Here is a 23,527-nt window from a genome sequence, read left to right as displayed (position 1 = left end):
ATATATATAAAAAGAAAACTCCCTGGCCTAAAGGTCTTACATAATGAATGTACCCTGGTGAATGGAGTTTGGGTACATTGTTCCTCTCATAATTGAACTATGCAGAGAGATGAAACAATTTAATCAGGAGCAGTTTAGAGCAGCATTTTAATTTTGACATAAAATACCTATAATACAGAGCCAAATCTAACAATCTAAAGAACAAATGCAAAACAAACGTTAAGTGATACATGCATGACTTCACAAAGAACACAATTTGTAGAGGAGGGAGGTTACTTATATAAATTGTGGTTCTTTGAAAGTTGCTTCCATATGCTAAGACCTGGTGGATGCACTCTCAGCTGTAAGGCAGTGGTTGCAACAAGCACAAGAGCACTGCATCACAGCTTTGAATGTTCAGAGCTATGGTAATTATACTCCATCTCATTTTTTTCAACTACACCAGTTTGCATCATCTGATCTTGTCCACTGTCCCTAGAGGCAAATGGAATGGGGGGAGTACAGGCAGTCCCCGACTTACGCGGATCCGACTTATGTCGGATCTGCAATTACAAACGGGGCTCGCCCCGGAGGACACGGACTGCGGGACCTCGCGGTCCTGCCGCCCGTGTACTCCGGGGCTTTCTCCGCGTCTCCCTGGTCTGCAGACCAGGAAGACACAGAGCAAAGCCTCGGGGAAGCCGGCAGCGGAGCAGCCCAGGCGCGCCTGGGCTGCCTTGCTGCCCGAGCCCCTCCGTGGCTTTGCAAAGCCTCGGGGGAAGCCGGCAGCAGGACAGCCCAGACACCCCGCGGCTGTACCGCTGCTGGCGTCCTCAGAGGCTTTGCTCCCCGTCTCCCTGGTCTGCTGGTCTCCAGCAGACCAGGGAGACGGGGAGCAAAGCCGCAGAGGACTCAGGCGGCGGGACTGCGGTGCGTCTCGGTCTGCCGCCCGCGTCTTCCTGGTCTGCTGGGGGGGGAGGGGACGCACCTAGTACGCCCCCCCCTCAGCAGACTAGGCTTTTCTCCAGACGCCTGTGGCAGAGCAGCTGGGGTGCTGCCGGTTGGTCCTGCAGCGCCGCTCTGGGCGCTACTGGACCAACCCGGCAGCAGCCCAGCTGCTCTGCCCCAGGCGTCCTGATTCAGCCGCTGCTGGTCAGTTTCAGCAGCGGCTGAATCAGGACGCCTGGGGCAGAGCAGATGGGGTGCTGCTGGGTTGGTCCAGTAGCGCCGAGGAGCGGCGCTACTGGAGCAACCCAGCAGCACCCCAGCTGCTCTGCCCCAGGCGTCCCCAAGTCAGCTGCTGCTGAAACTGACCAGCGCTGACTACAGGAAGCCCAAGGCAGAGTTGCTCTGCCCCGGGCTTCCTGGAATCAGCTGCTGATCAGTTTCAGCAGCAGCTGACTTGGGGACGCTTGGGGTTCTTAAGTTGATTCTGTATGTAAGTCAGAACTGGCGGTCAGTTTCAGCCGTGGCTGAATCTGGAAGCCAGTTCCGACTTACATACAGATTCAACTTAAGAACAAACCTACAGTCCCTATCTTGTATGTAACCCGGGGACTGCCTGTACTCCCAAGGGCTTAGTGAGCACATCAACTTTGCAAGCACTAGTTTAAGGGATCTTGGTGGAAATGGTTATTTTTATGAGTCTTGTGGTGGTGAGTGACTGAAAAAATTTAGAACTGTCCACTTGCAAATTATACATTGGAGTTTCAGACAGACTCACCCAGATAGAAGACAAGGAGAGGATGAGAGACCAAACGCAAGAAATAATCCAGAATAGATTATGGGGATGCATAATGTGGAGATGAATTATTACAACTTTGTGTCAGGTTACATAACCCATCACCAATGAGACACTTGCTCAGAGGGGCTCTTGCCAGAGGCAAAAATCAGGCTTGGTATCATTGAAATTCTGGCACAGAATGATCAGATGCTCTCTGCATCTTCCCAGCTACATAGAACTCAGCAAACAAGAGCAGTGCTACTTTTAAACTGACTAGGATGAGTATATTATTAGTTTTATTCCATATATCAACAGACAAAGGTGTTAAGATGGCTTATATGTAATTGCAATATATCCTATTCCCCTTTTCAAGCATACTCACACAAGCATACTTATCAGGTGGCCAACCCTGATAGCAGCTGGAAGAGGCTGGAGATCTGGCTGTGCACGTGTTGCCTTAGCGTCTGTTGATTCGTCTCCACTGATGCCCTGGTGCAAAGGACCCTTATACACTTCTAATCAGTAGCTCTGTTGATGATTCACTGAGAAACTGTAAAACTTCTCTCCGGAACTGCTGCATAAGCTTTTACTCTGTGTCTCACACAAACAGTCACTGTCCTTAGTTATGCTTTTCTCATGCTCTTAATCACATGTTCCTCATGTTGTTTGTCCCACAGTCACTTTGTGTAATCGGGTCTCCTGATGTTTTGCCTGTCTTTGGCCTCTTTTTTCTGCTCCCACAATCATATCATATCCATACTCATTCATTCTTACCCTGTTAATTAATTATAATCAATAAAATATGTATGAATCATATCGCAGGAAGCACATGTCCTTTTTCAGGTCATTTTATAAAATGTTCTATTAAGTTGTCAAGAGAAAAGAAGGAAAATAATCATTCTATATTTTTCTTTCCTAGATTTTTCCAAGCCTGCATTTCTATGAACATCCGTGGATGGGCTTAAAAGTCAACAATCTTTTTAACGTTTTAAGTGGATCAAACTTTCAATGCAACAGAGACTAAAGCAATCTAGATGTGAGGATTCAAGTGCCAGATCTACTCATTTTGGCCTGCATAACATATACAGATTCTGAAGAATGTAAGCTTTAATTTCTCCAAAATATACTGCCTCTGAATTGCATGAACCCAGATAATCCCCTGAGAACTCTGTGTACAGTGGCCACTTTAAAGCAAAACTTTGGCCTTGCACAGAAAACATCTCCATTGTCTTTACAGAGATCTTTGCTGTATGCTAACAAATTACGGTTAGGTAACACAATTTATCTCCTGTAATGTGAGTCTTTGTAACTTTTCATTACAGCGGAAACAGCAGCGAGTTCACTACGTACTCCCTCATCTCCAACAGCTGTCCACCTGGCGCAGATCCACAGGCATAACGGGGCAAGGAAAGATATGTTCAAGGAGCAAATGGACTGCATGAATATGCTTATGGAAAAGATGCGGGCAGAGCGGCAGGATCACTGAACACCAGGAAAGGAATGTGCAGGGAGCTGCAACAATAGGACAGCATCATTGCCTCCCTGACAACAGTGATGGAGTGCCTGACTGCATGCCTGGAGAAGGCAACCTTCCAGAACCCTGTCCATCCCAAGCAAAATAACTTTCCCTCCTCCCCCAGTTCCGTAATATCCACCCTGTGTCCTCAGGACACAGGGGAAGGGAACTAAAGAGCAGCCTTAACATCCAGGACTTCAGGAGGCAAAAGGTAGTCCTTCTCATGTTTCTGAGCCCCCCCTTTGGGTTCCCACAATGGACTTTTTATTTCCCTAATGTTTTCCCTAACAGTCTCTTTATTGATCTACTGCAGAGGTGGGGTGGGGGATTAAAGGCAAATACAAGGAATGCAGGGGCACCTTGCTGAGAGCAACATGCATGAGTCTCAAAACTGGCCATTCATAAAACTGTCCTTCAAAGTCTCTCTGATTTGCATTGTCCCACGCTCTGCTCTCCTTATTGCCCTGGTGTCTGACTGTTCAGTTTCTGACTAGGCACTCTGCCTCAGACTGCCCACCCTGCCAGATAACTTTCTCTCACAACGATTATGGAGCACACAGCAGGCTGATACCACAAAGGAGATGCTGTGTTCGCTGAGGTCCAACCTAGTCAGAAGACTACTAAACCTACCCTTTTAAACATCCAAAAGCACATTTAACCACCATTCTCCACTTGCTCAGCCTATAGCTGAACCACTCCTTACGGGGGTCCAGGCTGCCTGTGTATGGATTCATGAGCCACAGGTGTAAGGGGTAGGCTGGGTCACCAAGGATCAAAATTGACATTTCCACCTCTTTGTTTCTGATTGTCCTGTCTAGGAAAAAAGTTCCAGTGTGCATCTTTCTGAAGAGCAGGAGGGCATAAAGATGCATGCATCGTGCACCTTTTCCAACTATTCCATGTTGATGTCAGCGAAACAGCCTTTGTGATCCACCAGCACCTGCAACACCATTGAGAAATACCCCTTGAGGTTTATGTACTCTTTGGTAAGGTGGCTGGGGGCCAAGGTGGGGATATGTATTCCGTCTATCACTCCACCATAGTTAGGGAACCACACTGCAGCAAAGACATCCACTATGGTATCCACATTTCCCAAAGTCACAACCCTCCATAGCAGAATGGTATTGATTGCCTGTGCTACTTGTATAACAACAGCTCCCACTGTAGATTTCCCCACTCCAAACTAATTCCCAACTTAATGTTAGTGCCTAGTATTGCAAGCTTCCAGAGGGCTACAGCCACATATTTCTCCATGGTCAAAGCGGGTCTCATTTGATTATTATTGTGCTTCAGGGCAGGGAAAACCATTTGCAAAATTCTAAGAAAGTGACCCTTGCGCATGCAGAAGTTTTGCAGCCACTGCTGATCCTTCCATCTCTGCAACACAATGCGGTCCCACTAGTCTGTGCTTGTCTCACAGCACTAAAAATGGTGTTCTACTGTGTCCACAGGACTGACTGGTGGCTGCCCTCGCATCAGCACAAGGGCTTGCATGAACAGTGACTCCATGCCAATCTGAGATTGATCCTCATCCTCTTCCTGGTGGAGTAACATTCATATACTATTGAAGTATTGTGCCATTAGGCGCACCAAGGATGATATCAGCATCAAAATGGTTTGATGCAAAGCAGGATACATGCTTGTGATCAGGACCGGCTCAAGCCATTTTGGCGCCCCGGGACACGCAGCCCCATCTCCGGGCACACAATGCATGCGCAGGCCTGCCCCCGGGACACGTGGCCCCGCCTCCAGGTGCACAACGCATGTGCGGGCCCGCCCCTGAGGCGCATGGGTGGATGCACAGCACATGCACTGCCCAGTCGGCCCAGCCACCGCTAATGGTGTGCAGCCCGGGGCGGGCCACATCTGGTCCCCGGGCCTGAGGTTCCCCACCCCTCTGCTAGGGGAACCGATCATAAAATGTATATGGAGGACATCCTTTTAAGATTAACAATGTTTTATATAACATTAAATTGTACACAATTTAACAGGTCTGTGCCTTTAAGAGAAGAAATGCTACTAATTCTACTCCAACCACAATTCAGATTACTCATATTTGTTAATCCCTATATATCTTCCACTGCTTTGCTGAACACTCTCCCTTTTCATTGCAATATCCTATGTTAGGAACTATCCCACAGTATACCCAGCAGGCCTCAATGGCTACACAATCTATTTGCCTCAGCAAACCAAGCGCATCTAGTAATTTTTGGCACAAACATTGCTAGACACCCCTGTTAGCAATAACGCTCATCACATTCTGGTCAAAGTGCAGGACTTTCATCTTCACCTTTACTTTCCTGATAAGCAACAAGTAGCACAAAACACACACTCGTCTTCCTCCTTCCGGAAGGTACTCAGATACCATGATGATGGGATCAATGTAAGAACCTGAACAAAACAGATGTAAAACTCAAATCCTTCTTGGAGAAGATTTAATCTTCTTCAAATTGCTGCAGTTTGTCTCACTAGATAAGGAAGGTTCTTCCCGCAATGATTATTGAGGAACAAGTATAAAAGACCCATATCACTTTTTCCTAACTTCGCTCCAAAATAGAATTCAGCCATGGAAAGGAAGTAGCCTGAAGAACATAACTTCCTTACCCCACAAATATAGATGACCAGACATGGAAAGGAAGCCATCTTACAGGGAACTGCCACCACCACACCCAAGTATGTGGAACTGAACAAGAAAAATGTACCAGATAAAGGGGGAGCCAAATGTTTCTGCACATAGTCAAAAAGCTTAGGAAGTTCTTTCTTTCAACACTACTACCTATGCAGGAGATGGCTGAACTAATTCCTATGGGCTGTGTCCAGACTCAGGGTTTTTTTCGAAAAAAGTAGACTTTTTTCGAAAAAACCTCACCTGCGTCCAGACTCAAGCCGCGTTCTTTCGAAATTAAATCAAAAGAACGCGGCTTTTCTTTCGATGGCGGTAAACCTCATTTCACGAGGAAGAACGCCTTCTTTCGAAAGTTCCTCTTTCGAAAGAAGGCGTTCTTCAATGTAAATAGGGCTTCTTCGAAAGAGAGCATCCAGACTCACTGGATGCTTTCTTTCGAAAAAGCAAGCCGCTTTTTCGAAAGTTCAACGTGCAGTCTAGACGCTCTCTTTCGAAAGAGGCTTGCAGTCTAGACATAGCCATGGAGAAACAGAAGGAGCAGACCGAGAACTGGGAGTAACGGTATCCTTCTATAGAGCTTTGAAGAGAGGTTGATTTTTGGTCCTGCTGTAGGTAAGTCTTCTGTTACAGAGGCAGGAAAACTTTATTTGGGAATTCCCAAACTTTTCTTTGCATGAGACAATGCAGAAAGTAAGAAGAGACTAGATTTGTCTTTGAAGAGCTCCTGTTAATTACTCAGAGATGAAGTAACAAAGAACATGTAACCAAATATTCTCCCTCATATAACCTCACAGTGACTACTAACCTTGGATAGGGACTGACTCCTCTTTCTAGCTATGATTTCTAATTCATCATTTTTGTTTCAAATAAACCTTAAAGCTTTTAGAAGTCGAATCACCTTTAGCTTGCTATTTTAAGTAGTGGTGTTCTGCAAAGCCCTGATTTGTTTTACTTCAGCAAACAAGTATTGGCTGCTGCCTACCTTTATCAGGAAAAAGCCTTCAGGATAGCTACAGGTTCCAGGTATTTCTTTCCAAGACTCTATAGCCAAATAAAAAAATAATCTGCAAGAGACAGCAGCCTTTGTTTGGTTTTCCTGCTTGGGGAAAACACCTGATTTCAAAAAGAAAAAATTAATGTAAAGGGACACAAAGAGAATATTTTTCTGCCACTCATTATGCTTTGAACTCCTTCAGTCTGCACCTGATAGTCACCATTTCATTCAAATCACTCCTTAAAAACAGTTTTCTTCCACAAAATCTTTTTAAAACCTTCACACCACTTTGTGGCCTGCTTCACTGAACAATGGGCCTCCCCTGTCCTTGGTCTTCCTCTTCTAATATATTTGTAGAATGTTTTCTTGTTACCATTTATGTCTCCAGCTGGACTGAGCTCGTTTTGTGCCTTTGCCGTTCTAATTTTGCCCCTACATACTTGTATTATTTGCTTATTTTCAGTCTTTATAATTTGACCTAGTTTCTACTTTTTATATGACTCTTTTTTATTTTTAAATCATTTAAGATCTCCTGGTTAAGCCAAAGTGCTCTCTTGCCATACTTTCTATCTTTCCTACACAATGGAATATTTGCTCTTGGGCCCTTAATAATGTCCCTTTGAAAAACTGCCAACTGTCTTCAATTGTTTTTCCTCTTAGTCTTTCTTCCCATGGGATCTTACCTATAAGCTCTCTGAGTTTACTAAAGTCTGCCTTCCTGAAATCCATTGTCTCTATTTTGCTGTTCTACCTTTTACCATTCCTTAGAATCATGAACTCTGAGATTTCATGATCACCTTCACCTAAGCTGCCTTCCACTTTCAAATTCTCAAACCCTATTTCTTAAAATCAGATCTAGAATAGCTTCCCCCAAGTTGCTTTCTCAACCTTCTGAAATAAAAATTTGTCTCCAGACATTCCAAGAACTTATTGGATAATCTTTACCCAGCTGTGCTCAGATCATACAGGGTAGAGAGTGGATTCCAGTCCATCTTTAATTATTCTTGAAAATATGCAATTTCTAATATTTGAAATCATTGTTTTTCTTTTAATAATTTATTCTGGTACCAAAATTCATGGGCTGTACCTGCTAAAGGAACAGATTTATTTTAAAGGAAATGTGTAAAACTATTAACATCAAAACAGATTTCTTCCATAAATCCTTACCCACTAAAATGAAACTTGATAAGGGAATTGTTTTTCAGTGTCTCAGTTTCATCAATTTAAGCAGGTTTTAGAGGGAGGATTTTTTTGCCTTACCATACATCTGTATTAATTATTAATTAAAAAGGCACAATTCTGCAACATTTACTCATCTTGAGTAATAAGTACCACTTACTACATGTGAGTAAACACATCCACAAAAACATCCAAGGCAGGAACAATGGCCAGCAGGAAAGCACACATGCAAGAAGGAGCTCCAAGGGAGGAAATTTCTGTGAAGGTTTTCACAATGATCTCTTACTGACCCATGAGGGGTATTGCTCCCACACAGAAGAAGCCACAGGGGTAGCTTCCAAACTTGGCACACACTGCTTCAAATGTAGGTATCCAAGGAAAGCCAGAGCCGCCTCCATGAAGCATGATCTACAATGGCCCCTAGCGCCCTGGTCAGTTTGACTACAGGATTGCGGGGGAGACTCTGCATACAGACTAATGCAGCCTGGGGATATACAATCTTTACTGAGGACTCTACACGAAGTCCAAGAGGTGTCTGTGCATTTGGGGTGGGAAGATACGTCGCTTCCATTCCATCCTCTCAGTATATGTCTAGGCTGCAGCTGACAGCAAACTTCCAAGTGCTGGTGGACAGAGTAGCATCAGTGGGGCTCAAGGCAGTGCGCTTAAGAATAGTACGGTAGATGATGATGCTTGGCTTCTCAAGGTCACCTGAATCCTATACATCTGAGTTCAGGAACTATCCCAACCTATGGGTCGCCATTACATTTCAAAAGGGTCACCAAGTGTCTTCCCAGGTGTCTCTGTCCCCTGTCCTCCCCTTGGGTCACCAAGTCTTCCTGAATTGTCAAAATGGGTCCCCATCTGGAAAAGATGGGGAACTGCTGCTCTAGAGCCACAACATCCGCACAGCTATTTTAGAGCACTCGGTTAAGCCCTGCTATCACAAGTTTGTGTACCCAGGCTAGGAAGCCCACTCCAAGTTGCAGCATAGACACACCCCCAGTCAAAACTAGCACGGAGCCCAGACCATGCCAAAAGGTCTCCACAGGCTCTGAGAGGGCAAAATGGTGTTGTTAAGTGTTCTGCACAATGTTTCATTTGTGCCAGAGCTGAGCCCAGACACCTCTTAGACTTGGTGTGTCACTTATGAAAGTAAAAGAATTACTTGAATCCTGACCGCTCTTTCATTTAAAATGAAGTACTATTTCTGACTCTCTTTTTGTGCAAAACGTGGTGGCAATCTGTACGCACAAATCTAAAAGTGCAATCTGAGCCATTACATTTTAAATTCAATTACTTTATTGGTATTATTTACCTACTACCACAATGCAATTGTCACTGACATTGCATTTCCAGTTACTCACAATTGATTCCACAAATGGCATCTATTATGATATTAGATAAGTGGTGCTTAAAGCATAATCAAAATTTTTAAAAGTAACATCTCTAGCTTGGATGCTTTTGATTAAGGACACTGTTTAATAGAGAGCAAGATCCCTCTCAAATTCTATTTCATTTTTGAAATGACATTCAGAAACTTCATGTATTCATTGCTAAGGAGTTCCACACTGACCACCGTAAAGTAAATTATTTAAAGACCGAGTGCTGCTCAAATTTAATTCAATAGCAATATTACCATTTACTTCACTGGGAGCAGCATCAGGCCTGACTGTCCTTTAAATCCAATATGAGGGCCCTTTCCTGTAAGGTGACAAGCACCGTCAATTCCTGTTAAAGTCAGTGAAAGTGAGGCAGTCAGCAGCTTCATAGTCAAGTGCTATCTCTTCTTAAAACAGTTCTCTGCTTAATAAATAATGAGCTTTTTCACAAGGATAAGCAAAGAGACAACTTTTAAAGTATATATACACTATATAGAATGGTTTAATTCTTATGTAATAAAGGAACCTCACCCCACTCTTGTTTCATTAGAAACAACTTCAGTTGGACCACCATAAAAGACACGACAGTCTTTTGTGAGACAACAATGCTGAAAATATGATCCTTGGTCAGTGTTACATCTAACCTGTGCAGCAGCACCGCTTCATAGATGATTAATCAGCCCCACCCAGACAGAGACTCAAGGCTCTGTGCATGAAGCTGACTGACTAGGCAGGGCCGATTAATCACCTGTGAAGCTGTGCTGTAGTAGTTTAAAGGGAACACTGTTCTTGGTCCTTTTTTTTTTTTTTTTTTTTAAAGGGCCCATTAACCACATTCAATTTTAAAAATTATGCATTTGACATTAGAGATGTTAAATTTTGATTAATCGACTAATCAAGTAGTCAATGGAATTTCCATTGACTACTCGATTAGTCAATAATGTGTGTGGTGCTCACTATTCCCACTTTGCCTCTGCCTTTTAAATGTAGTAATTACTATATTTAAAAGGCAGAAGAGCAATGGGGACTCAAGCAGTACCCTCTTGCCTCAGGTTCTGCTTCTCCCTTTGAAATGTAGCAAGAGCTCTGTGGGGCTCTTGCTACATTTCAAAGGCAGAGATGGAGCAAGGACTCAAGCAGTCCCTGCTCGCCTTGGGTTCCGCCTCTCCCGTGAGGCTTTTGCTACATTTCAAAGGAAGAGGCACAACAGTTGGACTGGCAGGAGCAGGGACTGCTTCAGTCCCTGCTTGCACCATTTCCCCACTGCATCTCTACTTCCTCTGCCTTCCCTGCAGAGATGGTGCTGAGGTTGGGAAATCAGCTTTTCAGCCAGTTCCACCCAGCTCTTGCTCCCTGTCCCCTTGCTGCCTCTCTCTGATAGAGGCAGCAATGGGGGGAGCGACTAGTATAGTCACTACTCGACTACCCCATAAGCATATGCTTATCGGGTAGTCAACTAGTTGCTTACATCCTTTTGACACATCTGTTGAGATATTTCCCTACTAATAGCTATTGTTGCGGTCAGATGATTATGAATTGGTTTTAAAGGAGGGATTCAGGTTTCCTTTTTAATGTCTGTGAATGTCAGCAATTGAAGAAATTACACAACTATTACAATTATTTTTCATATCTAAACTTGGAGAAAAAAAATAAAACTTATGAAACAGGAATAACAGGACTAAACTGAATCAAACCTGACAGGCAAACATGGTGCATTGCTGTACTAATACAACAGTTGGCTGGAGCCTGAACCTGCATTCCATGCCCACCCAAAATTCAGTAGGAATTCTGGCTGTATACCAAATACAGTATCAGGCCCCTCATATAACTCTATAGCCAGAAGAGACCATTGTTGTGATCTAGCCTGATTTCCTGTATAACACAGGCCATAGGACTTCCCCCAAAGTAATTCATAGAACACATATTTTAGAAAACAGAACAGGAATACTGTACTGGAGCACTTCAGATATTCCAGTCTTTGGCCTATCTTGAACAGATAATGTCAACAGGCTGAATCGTGCCAATTTGTTTTTATGGTGGTTTTATGATTCACACAAGTGGAAACTAGGAGAAAACTATCCAACTCACCTCCCAGTCGTGCTTCCACTGATGTCAGCAGGTATAATATTGAGCCCTTGTTCTCACTTGCAAGCTAATCTACTATTTGACTTCAGGTCACTGGGGTGAAACACTAGTGCATTAAACCCATTTCCTCTTTTTAAAATTAGTTATTGTTCATCTAAACCATATTTTAAACTTTTTTCCCCGCTTTACTTAAGTTCAGAAAGCTATTTTTATATTTTCTTTTTCTAATTGTTAGTTAGTTGTAGAGACAATGCATTTCTCCAGGTTTATAAAGTAATCAGAATTTCAACTAACCAAATAGCTTTATGCCAAATCAATCAAGCACAAGTGTTTAAAAAATAATAAAGTAAAGTATTTCTGTGCTTGGAAGTTAGGTGTTTTTTGTTTGTTTGGTGGGTTTAATTTGGTTGACTATTATTTTCAGAGAGTGAACAAAACAATTGACTTTCTGCAGTCATTTGTTAAAATAGCAAATATGAGGCCTGATCCTGAATTAAACATTTTGCAGGACTGTTTCCAAAACAAAATCAATGTGTTAAAATATTCAGCATAATCCCAAATCCCTTAATCATGAGTAGTTCATTTACAGACAGTTCTGTTTCACAAATGAGGACAAATTGCATAAGTAAGGATCTTGGGATCACGTTGTGTATGCCCTCATTTTTGTGGAAAACAAAAATCAAGAAGTACAGACAGTCATCTAATACTATAAAAGGCTTGCTAAAGGGTGTTCTATTCATGGATCATTTGCACAATCAAGCCCAATGTTTCTTTAAAAAGAACTTTGGTATAGTGATATGGTTTGGTTCAAAATATATTAATAGAGTTGTAATGTACCTGTTTTTTTCTATTTCATTTCAGGAAAACTACTGGTTTAAGTGTCTTGGAAAACAAATATTTGTAAACAAATGTTTATAGTAGTCTGATAAGTTTATCAGGCTGTAATGTTCATCAGTACACATGCTTGACCATTCTTATTTTGATTTATTACATTCTATAATAGCAATAAGTTCAAAATTCTGAATGACTGCAGAACCCATCAATGGCTGTCTGAAAGCATTCAACAACTATCACAATGTACACCTGCTTATTTTGTGACCAGGATTTTGCTTTACAATATCACTGTTAACCTCATTTAAAAATCTGTTTATTAATGATTCCTCAAGCTTCCTAATACAGTTTTATATATAGAATAAAAATGTTCATTTATATTGCCAAATGTTCCCTTAAATATAAATTCTAAGTAATTTAGAATTTGCATATTATATCAAAGGTATCCATAGTCTTCAAAAAATCAGAAATAAAATTGCAACCAATTAAGAAAAATGTGTGGGTAATCCAAAAGCATAATTAAATTTCACTCAGGACGATAAAACAGATAAGGTGCCCAAATATGACTGCAGTGAGAATTATAGAGTACCTAACATGTTGACTAGTTGTACACCGACGCAACAGATAAAACAAAAACAAAACAAAAAGTCGTGAAATGTCTCTATGTATTCCACATATAAATGCTTGAATATGAAAAATGTACAGATATTTTCTCTTTCAGCACAATGTGCCTAAAATAAGTTCACAAAAGCTAAAAGTAACAGGAACCATTTCTATTTTCAAATATTTCTGTACAGCTGTAAAGTTTTCTTTTCGCCTCTATCAATGGAGATCAATATTTCCACTCCCCTGTCGTCAGACCCCATTATTATGGCCAGGTAAAATGCTATCCTTCTACCATCAATAGCTTAAATACACAATTCGAAAATAGCAGAAGATAAATCGCAGCTTTTTTCTTTAAATGCAACACCCGAATTATTTTTCCATTCATAACTGCAGTGGGGGGGGGGGGGGGCGGAGGGAAGTAAAAAAAAAATTTACTACAGACTCCTATAGATACTCGCTCTATGACCCTCACTTCCTCTCTTTCCCTGGCACAGCAGCGATTATGAAACTAATCATGCCACTGCCGCACTTGGGGTTCCTTTGTTGGGGACATATCAGCTCCATAAGCAAATGCAGATTGGTATTAAGGTGCAAGCACCGACTCCCTCTCTCGCTTCACCCCACTTGCACCCGCGTTAAGGGCAGGGCCAAAGTCAGCAGCACGGCTGGTGCCTGCCCGCGCTCGGCTCGGCGCCAGAACCAACGCGCCTCACCTGCGTTTTGGAGGGTCTCGATGTTCTGCGGCCTAGTAGCAAGTTCTGCCACCGTCTGCACAAACTGGGTCCGGGCTTTCTGGTACTGCTCGAACACTGCAAGAGGGAGGGGACGGAGTTAGCCTGGGGGGAGCGCCCGCCCCGCCGGTGGCTGCAGCCAGGGGCTCGCTGCGCCCGCCCCACGGCAACCCCGATAAAGAACTACCTTGTAAAACCTGCCTCTGGCTCATGGCGGCGGGGACAGGGGCACCTGGTGCCCCCTGCTCCGGCTACCAGCGCCGCGCGCCAAGCCTCGCACGCTGGCTCCCGAGCCGAGCAGGGCCGCGCCGGACCAGGCGCGCTGGAGTGTGTATCTTCTCCTAGGTAACCCAACGGAAGCCGGCCTGGGGGCGGGGGGAGGCCGCCTCCGCCTCCTCTGGATTGTGACATCAGGTGGCTGACCCGGCTGCAGAGCGCGCGGAGCTGCTCCCGCCGGGCCACGCCGCGCGCAGAGGCGGGGGCTGCCCAGGTCGGGGGCGCAGGGGGCGCGGGTGCCTTGGGTGCCTCAAACCCGCCAGGGGCTGTGAGGAGCGTGTTCACGCCGCGCGAAAAGCGCAAGGAACTTGCTGGCTGCTTCCTCCGCATGTTAAACAAGTGTGGGAGTGCAGGATCCGGGCTGTCACAGCGGATATCTGCCAACAAAAAATGCATGGCATGTGTATATACTCGCTATAGTGGCACATCCACGCTAGCCTGTATTTTATCACGTGGTTATATCGTGCTCTTGTTTATTTCATTGCCTTTTTTTCCTAACTAGAAGGAAAGCCATCTCCCTAGTAACTGAGCGTTTTGTGGAGCGCACACATTCATGAACATAAGAATAATGGTCATACTGAGTCAGATCAATCGTCCATCTAGCCCAGTATCCTGTCTTTTGACACTGACCAGTTCCAACGTGCTTCAGAGCAAGTGAACAGAACAGGGAAATTAAGTCAGTAATCCATACCCTGTCCTCTGGTCCCAACATCTAACAAAGGTTAATAATGGACACCCAGAGTATGGGACTGTGTCTGTAACTATCTTGGTTAATAGCCTTTGATAGAACCATCCTCCATGAGTCTAATTCCATTTTGAACACTTAAACTTTTGGCCTTCTCAGCATTCCCTGGCCAGAGTTCCACAGGTTGATTTGTATGAAATACTTTCTCATATGAGTTTTAAACTTGCTGCCTATGAATTTCGTTGGGTGACCCCTGATTCTTATGTAACATGAAGGAATAAAGAAGACTTTCCTATTCACTTTCATCACACCATTCATGATTGTACAGACCTCTTATCATATCTTCCTGGGCTGTCTCTTTTCTAAAATAACCAGTTCCAGTCTTTTTAATTGCTCCTCATATGGAAGCTGTTCCATATCCTTAATTATGTTTTTGCCCTTCTCTGTACTAATTCTTTGAGAGTGAGAGAGAGAGACAGCAGAAGTGCATGCAGTATTTAAAGTGTGGACATACTATGGATTTAAATAACAGCGTTAAGATATTTCATGTCTTTATTAATTATCCCTTTCCTAATAAGACCTAATTCTCTGTTAGCTTTTTTGACTGCTACTGCACATTGAGAAGATGTTTTCAGAGAACTATCTATGATGATTCCAAGATCTGTTTCTTGAGTGGTAACAGCTAATTTAGACCTTTCCATTTGTATGTATTTTGGGGATGACATTTTCCAAAATGCATTACTTTGCATTTATCAACACTGAATTTCATCTGGCATTTTCTTGCATAGTTTTTGTGAGATCCCTTTGCATCTCTTTGCAGTCAGCTTTGGGCTTAACTTACTATCTTGATCTAAAACTTAAGAAGTGTAGCGGAGTTAGTTTGTAACAGGAAAAACTTAAAAAACAACTAATAGTCTGGTAGCATTTTAAAGACTCATAAAACATGTAGATGGTATCATGAGCTTTCGTGGGCACAGCCCACTCCTTCAGATGCTCAACACTCCAGTCATCTGAGGAAGTGAGCTGTGCCCAGGAACGCTCATGATACCATCTACACGATTTGTCAGTCTATAAAGTGCTACTAAACTATTTGTTGTTTTTTTAAGTTTTTACTATCTGGAGTAATTTGGTATGGCTTGCAAACTTTTCTACTACACTGTTTACTCCCTTTCCCGGATAATTTATGAATATGTTGAACAGCACTGTTCACAGTACAAATCATTGGGGTACCTCACTATTTACCCCCACCCTTACTGTGAAAACTAACAATTTTCCTTCCCTTTGTTTCCTGTCTTTTAACCAGTTATTGATCCATAAGAGAACCTTTCTTCTTATTCCATGACTGCCTGCTTTACTTAAGAACCCTTAGTGAGTCATCTTATCAAAGGCTTTCTGACAATCCAAGTGCACTATATACACTGGATCACACTTAGCCATATGTTAGTATTCTTGAACAAAGATTGATGAGGCATAATTTCACTTTACAAAAGCCATGATCACTCTTCCCAATACATCATGTTCAGCTAGGTGTCTGATAAATAGTTCTTCACTGTAGTTTCGACTCATTTAGGTGGTACCTAGGTTAGGCTTCCTGGCCTGTAATTGCCAAGATCACCTGTGAAGCCTTTTTTTAAAAAACTGTCCCACTAGCTATCCACCAACATCTAATACAGAGGCTGATTTAATAAATTACATATCACAGTTAGTAGTCCTGCAATTTCATATTATAGGGACATTTCTGTTTTCTTCACATAAGCATCTCTTAAAATCGGACCTTTTGTGTGTAACACCTTCAGCTTCATTTGAAATTCACTGTGCTCATGACCTAGAAGGAAAAAATCCTTCTGTCATGAGAAGAAAGATTTAATAAAGTTATGAAATTGTAAGTGGTTCAGTGAAAGCCACAGCAAAATCCTTCCTTCACGGAGGGAGGGTCTTTAAATGCTGCTTTAAAATTAATCTCAAATTAAAGGATCTCTGGCCCCTCAATTGAGTAAGATTTAGCAGGTCTACTTTTGTGGTTTAATTTAAAATCCTGTTTGTTTTCATTACTTCTGGGTTTTCCCTCCGCTTTATTAATTGGAAGGGATGAAATAGTAATGTGTTTAGTGAAAATCAATATCTCCCAAGAACTCAAATGACATTTTAACAAAGCCCAGCTGCGTCTCCTGTAACTGTTTAAGGTCTTAACCAAAAAAGATTTAAACATCGGAAACAATTTGTCTTTGCCCCTCCTTTCTCTGTAACTGGATTAAAGAATTAATCCAGTGTAAAAAAACATTTTTTTAGAGAAAGTCAGCAACCTCTGCGTTTGCACGCTGCTCTCCGCCATAGCCCTAAGCCAGAGGAGAGAAATCCCCTTGGGCAAGCAGGGAGGCATTGAACTGAGCGGTTCGAGGCGCTAAGCAGGCGAGGCTACCGATTGCCTCCTCCAGTGCTCGAGTCTCTCGTAAACCGAGGCGGGGGGACTCTGCAGTAGGGAACATATAGAGCTGGCTCTTGCTTCCCCGGGTATCTACACGAGCTGCAGCCAACGGGCCCGATGCTGCGGGCATTCCCTGGGGACGCTTTTCCGCCCAACGTCTATTGCTTTGGGCACTCTCAGGGATTTCCACGGCACTGCGCACTGCTCACAGCAGCAATCACAGCTCTGGGGTAGCGAATGTTCCCAGGCTCGGGCTTGACTCATTTCACTTCGCTGCCTGAGCGATGTCTGTGCGTCGCATCTGGTGGTGATTCCAAACTCAGTACCGGCATTTACTGAACCTCGGCTCCGCTCCTGCCTTAGTCTCTGGCCGGTGGTCCGGAGGGGGGTACTTTGGAAGGCCAGCGCTGGTGCCTTCTGAGGAGGACTGTGCTGCAGGCAGCAACCCAGCTTGACGGAGGCGGCTAGTTTTGGTGAGCTCCCTAAACCCACATTTGGGGTTGGCAGGAGACCTGCTGCCAACCACTTGGCTGAAAAAGCAGCCGCTGCTCCACTGAGTGTCTTCTATAGAAAATAAATCTCCGTCCTGGCGCACTGCACAGCAAGGAACAGCTTCGGGTGGCTTCCAACTGCAGCTGCTGCACCGCTGGGAACTCGCCTTTTCCCTTTGTCGGGACACCTGGAGGGGGGCGCTTGACGTTGTGATTAAGTCGAGCGATCGTTCTGCTTGTTGTGTGTCACCCGGCAGCCGCTGGCGGGAGGGGGAGGAGCGGGCACGGGAAATGACTGGGTTTTGCAGCCTTGGGACTGCGTGTACTTCAAACAGAGCTGCTTAGTCATAACTAGCGCCCTTTACCAGCGCCGGGACTGCCCCCGCCCTGCGCTCTCGGTCACGTCACTGGAAACATGAAGGCAACGCGGCTCTGTCTGCGCGCCCACCCTTCGCTGGGGGGGAGGGGTGGAAAGTAGCCGAAGCCCCTCCCCAGCGCCGAGCCCTAGGTGCTAGCGGTGTGTTCGGCAGCAAGAGCAGCGCGCAGGCGGCTCCTCTTCCTAAGCAGATCCGCTCTCTCCGCCCTGCCACAGGCAGGATCAGAGCGCCAGCAGCAGGCTCCTAGCACAGTCTACAGGCGCCCACGGCGTGGCTTGCTCCGGAGCTTTTTCGTCTCCCCTTGTCGCCAGATCGAGGAGCTATGCAGAGCCCTTAGCAGCCAGGCCACTTGGTTGGGTTTCCTTTAAAAACATTTCAGTGAGATTTTAAAATCAACCAAATCACAGCAGCCGCAGCGCGCAGGCTGGCTGAAAAGATGAGACTGGGGCTAGTGTGTGGACGCTGAGCCGGTAACCGGGACTGCACCACGCATCGCGCATGTGCAACTGAGAAATAAAGTTTGTTTTTGACTCGCTTCCCTATGACAACAACGCAATATAACAACACACCACGCAGCTGTCTGGGCACACGCACTTCCCATACACAGACATGAAGGCTGATGTTTTAATAAAGACTATTCGACTGCAATTTCAAATAAAAGTGATTGTCTTTTTCAGGAACAAATTTAGTAAGGGGGCGCCCACGTGGCTTCTGCCGTTCCAAAATATTCATGTTCTATTTTTTCCTCTTTGAAAGGTGGGGGGAGAGAGTACTTACTGTATATGTCTAAAGAAAGTTCATTCCAAGCACGAGACTATCCAGCGTGGGAGTTTAATGCGGTACTTATACTGTAGGCGACAGAGTTGTCCCTCTGAGCGCATTTGTTTGATATACCGCTTCTAATGCAGTCTCCAGAACAAAAAATAAGAAAAGGTGTATTTATTGGTGAGAATGGAGTCAAGCAACAACTTTCTGTCTTCATCAGGTATGACAGGTGGTGTTTTACAATGTTCATAATTTTTCAAAAAAGACTCCAGATTTAACTTGTTAAATAACCTATTCACTGCGTTGGACTCATATAGGGTATTACAAGTCCAGAACTAAAAGGATACGATATTTGTGAACTAGTATATTTAATGAGATCCATGTCGAGTATCTTAATTACTTTACAAATGTGTAGTCCTGCCTTATAATTGGTCTCAAAAACTAAGATTATATTTATTTCTTTAAACCCCGGAAGTCATCATTATAGCATCTAAGGTAAACAGGACGATAGAAATGTATTATTAAGATTGACATATTTTGAACATACGTCGGGTGCACCCTATACTCCAAATGCCTTTGATCGTAATTCTAAATAAGTCGAATATTCATGAACAAAACTTCTTACTTGCAGTATTTAAACCAAATATTGGCCAAGTTACTCTAAGTTCGATGTGTTTAAAATTGTAATAGATAGTATAAAGCCATAAAGTTCAGCTTTAATAAAAATACAATATATCCAAAATGCAAAACAAAACGTTCATCATGATTTCGGAAACTTCTTCTTCTTTAAAGGTTGAAATGAAACAACTACCATGAAAAATATTACTCATGACGAACATGTTATTTAATAAGAAAGGCTTGTAAACACCTTGAAGTTGAAAGAAGTAATTCTTTCAGCCTCATTAAAAAGTTTAGCAAAACTTACCCAGGTTTTAAGAAAGTTATATTTTATTAGTAAATAATCCCTGAAATCTATTCAGTGACAAATAATGTTGTTGGTTCCAGAACCTTTCATCTACTATAGTCAAGTAGGTGTTTCAATGAGTATTTGGTGCAAAAAAAAATCTACTTAAAAACCTTGTGGTATATTTCGCTCTAAAAATAAATAAGAGTCGCTAAATAAGCGTCGTCAAATCTGACTGGCATTAGTAACAAAATATTTTAGGAAATTGTCACTAAGTGTATTTGACAGAGGGAACAGCTGTTAAACACATTTCTGTCATTCTAATTTCGGGTTCTTAAATTAGATTACAAAAATAAACACTAATGATTTACGTTCAACGTTTTTAAAGGTAGAGGTGTTAATTGCAGATATAATTGATTTGGCTGGCTAAACAAGTCAAATGTTCTTAAATATTGAGAAGCCAAGTACTCCCTCTCTGTTTCGTTTCTGTACGTTCTGATGGTATGTTTATATAGACAGTAATAAACTATGAAAACATTGTATAGAAACTCAGTCCACAGAGACATCATTGATTCTTGCAAAAGTGCTCAAGACAGAAAGTCATTTATGGAAATGACGTAGTTGTCAGACCTAATTGTTTGGCTTGTGAGAGATTATAATGGAAAATCTGTAGCCCTAGGCAAATTCACGTGAAAGCTGCCGCATTACTACTCTCAAGTTTAAAATAAAATAAGAAAATTCGCCATTATTCAAGAGAAACGCGCTAATTCACGTTAATATGGATGGTCTTTAATCTTGTCCCTTGATACATTAGAAGATGCAGTTCTCATGAGAAAATGAGATAATATTCACTTCAACTCAGTCCACAGCAGCTGTTGTTGGCCTGTGTTTTTGAAAGACTGAATAAAATAACTTTTTACGTTCTCATATGTGTCTGTGAGGATGCATTGCAACAGGTTGTTTACTTCCCTGAGTATAACTGTTGCTTACACCCTCTTGTCGCTTAAATTGTGCTTTATATTTATGCCGTGCGGAAGTTGAGAGGTAACTTTTTTTTCCTGAATGAGTCTAAAATCATGACACATACATGGATCATTTAAATGGTAGAATTACTTCGGACTATATAGGTAATTATAGGTGCACAAATAATGAGAAATATATCAAGACTGCTTAAAACCGTGTTACATTTAGTTGATGTGTTTGTGTATGATATTGTCCTGGATTTGTATTATCACCGTGACCTAAATGCAATAGTTTTAAGGAGTTATGTTTCCGACTACAAACCAGCTCCTTAATGCTTTCAGCGTCTGAAAAGGATTTAAAAGTAGATAATGGAACTTGTAACCCTTAAATCACATTTTTTTATGTTCCTTAGAATTAAGTAAAGTTACAATAATATAGAAGAAATTCCTGCCACTCAGCCTTATGTAGTATTTATTTACTTGCACTATACTTATAACTTAATTTGACAACCAGACTTGTTTAAACTTGTTAATAATTGCTTTGAGCATACATATCGGTTCGCAAAAATGACTTTTTAATTGCATAGTGACACTATCACTTAGCAGGCTTTGGTGGAAAGGATGATGCAGCGAGTTCATTGGATTTCCTCGGTGGTTTAGAAGTTAAGATTGTTAACTCCAGCTGACAACTTTATCTCCAGCGAAGTGAATTGTTATTGATATACATTGGGTCTAGAAAACTGAATACTTCCTTAGAGAAGAATATATTTGTCTTGGGGATCATCATAGAATAGTGTTTCCTATATTAAAATGTAATCAACGAGTCATTTTAGTTTATTTGTTAACTTAAACATTGGCTTGGACCCAAAGTTAATTTTACAGAAAAGTACAATAAAAACAATGTTAAAGCAATACCGTTTTCCTCTAAATTCGAACTATACCTAAATAGGATAACTCTGTGGGTCCTCTTCTCAGATTTGTGTCGACAAACTTAGTTTACAGAATCTTTAAAATTACATATTTTAACATAGTCTTGTGGACCCATGTCAGAAGTCTAAAGAAATTCCATACACATTAGAAAAGAACCCTTCCTTTCTGATGACTTAAAAAGGCAACGTTGGCATTTTAACGCGAAATTTGTAAATGGTGTTGAATCATGTAAATTTGCTTTGTGGAAGTTAGTACCTGGTCACAATACTAATTCAGAGAAAGGATAATAATAACGACGTAACAAAATAAATAACTAGAATAAAAATAATGTAAAACAATAAAAGTCAGTTTACATAAATGAAACCAGCAAATAAAACTTCGTGGTCCTGAATACTTTATTAAAACAGAGGCAAACACGTGGGTATAGTCACATCATTGCTTTAGTGCAGAACCTTCAGAGCTTGGGCAGACAGAGACGAGACGAGTATATTATGCTCCAAAACTGAAAGAAACCTTAAATTACTTTGAGGGTCTAAAACCAATTGGGTCTTTCTTTGTATCTGTTAATATGTGTGTGTGGGGGGGGGTACACTTTGAGTTTCGGCTGTAGACTATTCCTCTCTGTCTAGACAGAGACACGAACATGCACAGAAAGATCTGAGATGTAGCCACACGTTGGTAATTTAAAACGATGCTCCCAGTCAATACCAAGTAAACGGAATCTGTGATAATCAGGCGAAGATTGGCACGCCAACACTGAGATCTGGACCACGAAGATCAGCTTTGTGTGTTACCCAGCGAAGACACGCACACACACACACCTCCAGTCCCGTTGTTCTGTCAATTGCTGCGCGTAAGGCTAGGGGTAAATAAATGCCGCGCGCACAGCGTAAGATACCTCGGTCTGCGGGAGAAAAAGGAGGTGTAACAAGAGGCACCAGCAGCAGAGCGGTCTGGAAATCGCTGTCGTGTGGTTGCTATTAGCAACAAATCAGCTGAACAGCTTGCGAGCTCTAAGCACCTAGCAGGGAGGTGGCAAGGAAAGCGCCGGGAATAGAGAGGCCGCCGCTTGTAGGGCTCACTGGAGTCACATATAGAGCACGCAGAAGGGGGCTGCACCTTGGGACTTGGCCAGGCGCTGCCAAGGGAGCGGAAGGTGCTCATACTACAGGCCAGCTATTATTGTGCGCACACACCTCCAAGAAAGAAAAGAGCCAATCCACTTGGAGAAAGATGGCAGATCCTAGCGGTATATACACACACACCACTACTGCATCAATGGATTGTATCGTGAATGGGAGCGGTGGTTACAGCCAACGCAGAAGAGATGTGATTCAGTGCTTAAAATACGAGGTTATCTGTCTGCCCCTCAGGGCACAGAGGGCAAAATTATATTCATCCCACTCCGAGGGTAAAGAGTGGAGCTATATATTATTTCCCCTCACCCATGTCAGGAGGGTGAGATTATATATACTCCTCTCCGAGCCCGGAAGGTGGGATATGTACACGCCTCTCCACTCACAGAGGGTGAATTATTATACCCCTTTCAGAGCGGAGTGGGAGGTTATATCTTCTTCCGGTGCCCTGACTGCAATCGTCTACTTAATCCTGTTAGGATCAGGTTATAAACGCTCTTCTCTGTATGTGTGTGATTGGGGTGTCTACAGTCCTCTTCATAATCGTTTGTCGTTGCATTTCTGTGTCCTTCCAGAAACCCATCGCTACCTCCGCCACCCCACGCACATTCAGGGGGGCCCCCAGGGAAAACGCAACTCGATATTTCCGCGCCTGGTGATTGTGGCCCCAAGACTCAGCCGCAAACCGGGTTTCCTGGCAATAACCCAACCTGCCACCTTTGTGCACTCAAACCTTCCAATGGTCTAATTCCAGCACGCACGAGCTGTGGCCTCACTATCATTCAAAGCATCCCCTGTTAGAAAGCAGACCGCCACGTCACCCAGTTGCATGCACAGTCCAAGAGCAGCGGGACTCAAGCGCCCAAGGGAATTATTTTAAGCGGAGCGGATTTGTATTTGCGTGCTGAGGCTACACCGGAGTGA

The 23,527-nt window shown here is 43.0% G+C and overlaps 1 protein-coding gene across 4 annotated transcripts in view; it reads right to left on the bottom strand.

Annotated features, from left to right (window-relative positions):
- The window catches only part of SPAG6 (sperm associated antigen 6), a 93,121-nt gene extending 79,060 nt beyond the window's left edge, over window positions 1–14,061 (bottom strand). The window contains exons 1-2 of one of the 4 annotated variants that reach the window (XM_006119525.4): window positions 13,840–14,061; window positions 13,635–13,730 (exon numbers count right to left, since the gene is read on the bottom strand). In XM_006119525.4, coding sequence (XP_006119587.2) covers window positions 13,635–13,730; window positions 13,840–13,864 — 121 coding nt within the window. In that variant the 5' untranslated portion in view covers window positions 13,865–14,061. The remainder of the gene's footprint in view (window positions 1–13,634; window positions 13,731–13,839) is intronic. The other 3 variants (XM_075922507.1, XM_075922508.1, XM_006119524.4) reach the window with 3 other exon arrangements.
- Window positions 14,062–23,527: the final 9,466 nt, after the last annotated feature.

The sequence above is a fragment of the Pelodiscus sinensis genome, chromosome 2 (assembly GCF_049634645.1).
Source record: "Pelodiscus sinensis isolate JC-2024 chromosome 2, ASM4963464v1, whole genome shotgun sequence".
Classification (NCBI taxonomy): domain Eukaryota; kingdom Metazoa; phylum Chordata; order Testudines; family Trionychidae; genus Pelodiscus; species Pelodiscus sinensis.
Note: the sequence above shows the minus strand (reverse complement) of the source record. Positions and strands in the feature narration are given on the sequence as shown.